At 31.5% G+C, this 8,118-nt stretch overlaps 1 protein-coding gene across 1 annotated transcript in view; it reads left to right on the top strand.

Annotated features, from left to right (window-relative positions):
- LOC117172604 (insulin-like growth factor I) overlaps window positions 1-7,462 on the top strand; it is a 31,163-nt gene extending 23,701 nt beyond the window's left edge. The window contains exon 3 of the mRNA XM_033360695.1: window positions 6,818-7,462. Coding sequence (XP_033216586.1) covers window positions 6,818-6,825 — 8 coding nt within the window. The 3' untranslated portion in view covers window positions 6,826-7,462. The remainder of the gene's footprint in view (window positions 1-6,817) is intronic.
- The last annotated feature ends 656 nt before the right edge of the window (window positions 7,463-8,118 follow it).

Consider the following 8,118-nt stretch of genomic DNA (forward strand, 5'->3'; position numbering starts at 1 on the left):
TTATGTAATCTTGTGAAAAATTACCAAAACTCTCAGCAGAATTTGAACGGATTAACGGAAATTCTTCTATCGTTTTTTTAATCACCTCGTCGTTATGTAATGAACGTAATGCAGAATATAAAAATTAAATTTTTAAATATTTTAATTATTTCTAATTTCTCTCAACAAGCTGTAATCTCTAACAATAGGAAAGGCATGACAGGCACTTCATCTAATTCCTTGGCTCGATCCTGGGTTTACGATGTTTAAACTGTTTAAACTTTAAAGTATCGTGCTAAGAACACTCCAATAACACTCTAATGTTGATTTTAAGAGTTGATCATCATTGACGGGTGAATTCTTGTACTCGTATATGGAAAGACAGAAGCAAATGCAAGGAAGTGAGAAATATGGCCCGTAAAAATTATGGATATACGTTTAATCTCTCCTTCTCCGATTTCACGACAAATATGCTGAAAAAGATCATGCGCCAAGAATTGTACATTGTTAAATCGGAATATTATGGAATTTTCCATGATTTTTAAAACAATTTTGAAAATTATTTAAACGATTATTTACTCCCAAAAAACGTAGCAAAGAATCGTATTTTATGATTGAAATTACAGAAAAAACGTAAGATAAAGTTTACATCGATTTCGGGTGAAAGATTAACCGCAACAAAAATTAACCTGGCCGGATAAACTTTACATGAATCGAAGATAATTTTCGGCTTTCAACCTTGCCTGGATAATCTTTCGCCTTATAATATCTCCATTTTTATTCGAGATGTAGCGAGAATTGGAGAAAACCGGGGATTCCCATTCGTCAGTTGCTATTTGCGCTTTTTACTAACTGGTATTAAGACAGTTTTCATTCCTCTACAAATGTCTAATTTATTTCGGAGGAAATTTATCAGTAAGAAAATTTTTTTTTCGTATTTTCTTTTAGTGATTCTACATGTTTTACCGAAATTTGCTCACTTCCGCGTCACGCAGTAGACGAGATTAGAATTATTCTCCTAACCTCAGTGAAACTTTTGCCGAAATATTTTTAATTTTTAACCGCTGCAAGTCTTACCCGAAACAAATTTTAACTTTTGTATTTTCGGTGTCGCTTTAAATCTGGTGTACCGATTTACAGCTCGAATTCATTCGTACATTGCCGTTTTCCCATTGCTTCTAAGGACCTTGTAGCAGACGACGGTTTTTATTCCATCGCAGGATAAACTTTCGCCAAATAGCATATAAACTTCAACAGCGGGAAATTTTACATGGAACAAAATTTAAATTTAGTTTTTTCTGCCATGTAACTGTTTGTCATTGTTTGGATTTCTAAAAAGTGAGACAGAGATGTCTACTTTGTCTACATTTTTATTCTAAGCAACTTTTTGTTGATGTTTTCTGGTTGTTGTTGACGTTGTTTTCTTGATGTAAATTATACATGCTTAATTTGACAGAAATTTAAAGAAAAATTCAAGAATTAATTGTGTAAACAATAACATTAGGATTTTAGCAGAATGTACTAGTCCTCGAAATCATTGAATGTTATGTTTAACTCAGAAAATACGACTTAAAAAGTATTTTTGAAAAGGAAATTATTTAAACAAGTTATATTTGATTAAAAAATTAAAAGGTGGTTTATCTATTCTTTGTATACACTATACAGCCATGCAATAGACTAGTTAGTTATTGTAAACAAACTGAGTAAATTAGGATTGCTTAAACGAATAGAAATTTATTAAACATTAAAAGAAATGTTTTAAAATTATGTAATTGTTCAACAAAACGTAGCATAGGATACCAATTTAGAACAAGTGAACATCTCTAGCTCAATGTTCAGAAATTTGGAAAATAAATAATTGCTTAAATGATGACATACTGTTTTTAGGAAAATGTACTACTCCAAACGATGACAAACCATTACATTTCAATCAGAAAATACAATTGTTTGTCACCTTTTTTGGGATTAAATTATTATTTGAAGTTTAAATAATTTACTTTTCTGTAAACGATTGAAATGTGTTTAAAAAGTAATGGGAAATTTTCAAATTTTCCACTAGTAATTATTTGCATGAAAAAGACAATGGATCTTTGCTAAAAATTAACAATAATGAACGTAAAAATGTATTTTTTTATTTTAGGCTCTTATATGGGGTGCTATAGGGAGGTGGGGGGGGGGGGATGTTGGAAATAAAATTTATTAGTGTGGAATTATTTCGCAAACACTCCATCTTGTAAACCGATTGGAAATATATTAATAATTTTTATTAAATTTTAACATAGTATAAACTGTACACATTGGGCCATCTAATTTTATAATTCTATGGCTAGGTTCCCACTTCGAAAAAGAAGGCTCCTCCGCTTTCTGTGCACAATAATTTAATTTTTTTAATTAAAAGAAATGAAATTGAACCACATGATATGAATCTTAAAGCAAAAAATTTAATCAATTCTGACCAAGAGTAGATTCATTGTGAAGCAAGCAGTTGTATTTGAAACAAATAAAGATCCAAGAAAAAAGTTAGGAAATTTATGATTGTCTTTAAATGCAGAGTTCTCAATTGAAAATTGTCACCATGAAATTAAAATAATGAAATGAATGAATGAATAAATGAAATGAATAAGAAAATGAAAATAAAATAAATGTAAATTCCATACTTTTCCGATTCAACAGTTTCCAATTTTGGGCGCAGCATCTTTTTCTTTCAGTATTTTTTGTCGTACCATCGGAGAAGAGAAAAAAAGGTATATCTCGAAATTGAACGGATTAACCGCTTTTCTTCTTTCTTTTTTTAATCGTCTTGTCGTTGTGTAATGAACCGAATTAAGAATATTAAAATTAAATTCCTTAATATTTGCTCACTTCTAACTTCTTTAAACTGGCTGTAATCTCTAACAGTAGGAAAGTTGAGTGGGGCATGACAGGCACTCAATCTAAATTCTCGGATTGATCCTAGGTTTACGATGTTTTATGTATCGTCGAAGAAATAACACTCTAGACCACCCGCTGTTTCATAGCCAGTCAGGGGCCCAAAAACTATGTTCGCCATGAATACACTCATCATGGCGGTTTGCTACTTCCGAGGCGCAAAAAATGCATCAATTTTCAATTAATTGCAATAAAAGAAGAACCAGGCCATTTTTCGAAAAAAGCGCTCTGGTAAGTTCTGTATTTAGGCATTTATAGTTTGTGGTTGAAATATGAAATCATACAATTCAGAATTGTAGGGGGAAAACTTGTCAGAGTAATACATCAACTTTTAAATTGTTGAAATTCAGATTCTACGTTAAAATTTCCATTAGAAACTCAGGGAGTAATCGCAATACTTTTTTTGCAGCGTTAAAAACCTTCTAAAATGTCATTAACATCTGCTGAAGGTAAATTCAAGCGCAACCATAATAGCTCAAATAGTATGTTGCACGCGAAGTTTAAAAATTAAATTCAAAAATGGTAAATAAATTTAAATAAATATATGTAATAATTTATGTCTTCTTTTATACAAATTTAATACCTTCTCTGATAAGAATGATATGAAAAATGAGAATTTAAACAAATACTTTACTTTAGGGTACCTTTTTACGGAGCCCTGTTTTGAATTAATCGTGGAATTTATATTCTGCATCGGATTCATTGCTAGCTGCTTTGTTGGTTTATAGCAAATTTGATTGGTTCAGAACGTAGATACGAAATCGATTTGTCAAATGAATTCATCAGTCTATTCAAATTTGACTTCTGTGAAAAAGTACCAAAGTCCTGACATCTCGTCTCGTAACATCAAGCACGCTGCTTGACTGCTCTCACTTGCATCGCAGCGTTGTCTGAGGTTTCCACTGCGTGGCGCTAGCATCCAGACAAAATTCTTAAAGTTACCGACGGAACGCTTATTAACTGCGAGAAAAAATAATCTACACTTTCTATTACAAAAAACAACAACAAGAACATTTTCGGGAAAAAGCGAGCTGAACGGTTCAGTAAAATTGACTTTACATTATGCGATTAAAATATAGCGGTCAACAATTCATGCGCTTAGATATAGTTTTGATGCAGCCAAATTAAAAGCAGTTTGAGGGACACGTGGAAATACAGGCAAATCCCACGCTTTCCGCTTCTGCCCCTCGCCCAGACTATACTACCGTGCGTCGGGCTATTAACTGAGAATTCATGTCAGTCTCTGTTAGTCAGACTACTAAGTACTGCCCGATTACTAGAAAGACTCTAGAAACTCTAGCGAATCCCGTGTAGGATGACCAGAGACTACGAAAGACGACTAAAGACTACCAGTGACTACTCATTGTGAGTTTCGGCGATAACAGGCATCACGACTTGGTTGTCTGCCTTTTTTTCTCTCAACATCGGTAAGTCAGAATGAGAAAGACACGAGCGCGTTATAATATTATTATTTTTAATAACAAAAAATTTAATTAAACCAAACAACATGAATCTTTAACAAAAATGTGGAATTCCTCACCAAAACTGATAGATTTTTAACCAAATAGTTCAATTTTCAACAAAAGAGATGAATGTTAAATAATATAATAGAATCCTCCACGAAAGCATATTGATTTTTCACTATTAAGCATTGGAATTTTTAACCAAAAAGGATTGAATTTCCATCGAAAGATGAATTTTCAGAAAAGTTTCAACCAAGAAAGATTTCATTTAAATTCTCAACAGAAAAATATGATGTTTCAACAAATAAGTTGATTTTAAACCAAATAGTTTAATCTTATACAAAAATAAATAAATTATCAAGCTAAAAAGACGAAATTTCAACAAAACACGTTCGATATTCAATAAAAAGGATTAGTTTTCACAAAAAAGTTAAATTTAAATCAAGTAGTTAAATTCGTAACCAAAAAAGACTTCAACATTCAATTAAAACGAGTTGAATTCAACCAAAAGGATACATGTCCAACAAAACAGTTTAATTTTCCACGAGAAAAAAAGTCATTTAACACAATGGTAATTGAATTTTTAACCAAATGGTAGACTTTTGAATCCAAAAACAATAGTCATAGTACAATAATATTATTCAAAAAATTTTGAAGCCAGAAAGACGATTCTTCTAGAAGACTGTTCAATTAAAAAATAACGTTCATTTTTTAATAAAATAGATGACTTTTTAACCAAAAAAGATGAATACTCAATCCAAAAGGACGAATTTGCCTTTAATAACAGTTTAATCTTTGACAAAAATATAATTTTTTAACAAAATAGTCGAATTTTTAACTCGCAAAGATGAATTTGCCACAAAAGATTTAATTACTGAATAGGAAAGATGTCTGCTACAAAAAAATGATTTCCCATGCAAAAAGAAGAATTTTCGACGAAAAAAGTGATTTTTTAAACAAAATAGTGTATTTTTTAAATGAGAGTGATGACTCTTTGACCAAAAAAGATAAACTTTCAAACCAAAAGGACGAATCTTGTATTTAAAACAGTTTAATTTTTCACAAAAAGATTAATTTTAACCAAATAGTTGAATTTTTAATTTGCAAAGATGAGTTTTCCACCAAATGTTCCATTTTTCGAACAAAAAGAACTTAGACTTTAACTAAAATCCAAATAGTTGAACTTTAAAGCTCAAAAGACTACTTTTTTTCAAATACAGTTAAATTTTTAACAAAAATTAATTTCAAAATATGAAAGATAAATTTTTAATCTAAAAGAAAGAATTTTTTTAACAAGTTAACTTTAAATGAGAAAGATAATTTTTTAAACAAAATAGTATAATTTTTAATTCGCAAATATGAATTTTTAACAAAAAATTGCATTAGTAAATAGGAAACATGCGTTTTCTACCAAAAAGATCAATTTTCTATGCAAAATGAAAATTTTCTATGAAAAAAGATGACTTCTTTAACAAAGTAGTTAAACTTTTAACTTGCAAAGATGAATTTTCAAGCCAAAGAGACGTACCTTTTTTCAAGACTGTTCAACTTTCAAGAATAAAGTTAATTTAAAAAATCTTTAAAATGACTTTCTGACAAAAAAAGATGAATTTTCAGTCTAAAAGGTCGAATTTTGTATTTATAACAGTTAAATTTCTGACGAAAAACACCCCTTTTACAAAAAATTCATTTTTAAATAAGAAATATAATTTTTTGTTCAAAAAAGATGAATTTTCAATCCAAAAAGACGATTTTCCTATTCAAAGCAATTAAAGTTCCGACGAAAAATATTAATTTAAAAAAAAGTTCATTTTTAAATAAAAAATATAGCTTTTTGACCGAAAAAGATTAATGTTCAACCCAAAAGAAGGATTTTTCTATTCAAAGCAGTTTAGTTCGCGACAAAAAAATGAATTTTCATAAAAAGTTTATTTTTAAATAAGAAAGATGAGCTTTTTATCCAAAAATTTAAAAAAAGTATTATTATGATTATTTAACACGAGCTAACCAACCGAAAGTTATGAATTCACCCAATCGCATCAGATCACAGATATCGACACAAATAATGCGGACGATACTGCTAACGAAACAGAAAGAAGATTAAGAAGAACTTCTGCGCATGATCAGAGCAGACTCTTTCGTACGAGATCGATTGAGATCAATTTTCCGAGTTCCGCCGACTTGCCGCGAAGTGCGAGAAAATGCTCAGAGGTTACCATAGACTAATCAAGACTTCTACTGACGACTTGTGCTCAACCCTTTAGATTTAGTTTGCCCCTTGCCTATGAAAAGTTACATTTTGAGCCATGTCAATAGGCGTTTGAATCGAATTCTGTGGGTAAGAACAAAAGAATGTTGAATTTAACAAATAAGAGGAACCCTATTGCTAATTGTAAATATTACTGATATCAGAATGCTATAATTCAAGATCTCATTTTTTATTGCAGATTCCTGATAACGCAGTCATGCGTAATGGGCCAAAGTTCAACAAAGCAGCACGATTATTATGGTTCTGTTGAAGACGTGCTATCATTTAGGTAGATCTCCATACGGTTTTGTCCGTCTCAAAGATTCAAACTAGAAATATCTTCAGTATTCAAAAGTTTCATTATGCCCTTTTTTATTGGCCGCTTTTGATGATATGAAGTAGTTGCCTGTTGAACAATTTTCTAAGCTTTGTGATAGAAGACTTGAGAGTACAAAAAAGTCAGGATTCCAGATCAACAATCGACATCTTCACCTCAGCCCTAGAAAATAAATTAGTGATCGAATATTAATGATTGATCCTTGACCTGGAGTCACCCCATTCCTCGGAAAAGAAGGACGAACCGTGAAGACTTGTGTTCTCTTTCAAGGATATGACTAAACTTTTGAGCCTCAGACGGTGCTGTGAAATCTGAAGATTCCATCCAAATTGAAATGGGATCACTGTATATAGACTTTAACAAAATTCAATGTGAAAGAAAGAGTGAGATAAAGTGAGAATCTGCATACGAGTTCAATAAAAGAGATAGGCCGGATCGTCTTATTTCGGAATTCAAGCAGATGAAAGAGACTTTTTAACTTGACTAAGTATTCCGAACGCAACGAGTGGTGCTTATAATGCATTATTTACCTGTGACTTTTTCAAAAATTCGCTTTACCAACCGATGATCTCATTAGTATTAATTTCTTAAGCAATTATAAGCTATCTAGATTTTAGTATATACAAATGTATTGTTAAAAGTCGACAAATCTCGATCGTTGATGCTTCTCGACTTCGAGATACTGAAAAGGAAGCAATAAAACAAATCTATTACTTACGCGATTGAGTCTTCTTCATTCCTTGACATAAACTTTGTCCCTTTTGCAAATTCTAATCGTGATGAGAATGCATTAGTTTTATATGAAAACGGATTGTCACTGATTTCTTTAAATCTCAACGTTTCGAGACAACCTGAGTCAGAAAAAAGATTTTTACAATAGTGCTCACCCGTGTTATGATTACATTTAGTTGGCAGGCTAAATTTACGCGAGCTGCTGTCGACAGTGGGTGAACGGAGCAAGGGAAGGTTGATTTTTGATGTCGAAAGCGTCGACCACGGAGTAATAATAAGGAGACATATCGTGCTGTACAAAGCGTCTCGAGTTTTGACTGCGGTAGCTGTACCAGGTGTATACATATGAAACCGGTATTGCCATCTAGCGGCCAGCAGGTACACTTGTAGGCACTTTCGGAACTTACCATTTGTGCTAATTGGCGTATTGT

Source organism: Belonocnema kinseyi, chromosome 5, assembly GCF_010883055.1.
Source record: "Belonocnema kinseyi isolate 2016_QV_RU_SX_M_011 chromosome 5, B_treatae_v1, whole genome shotgun sequence".
Classification (NCBI taxonomy): domain Eukaryota; kingdom Metazoa; phylum Arthropoda; class Insecta; order Hymenoptera; family Cynipidae; genus Belonocnema; species Belonocnema kinseyi.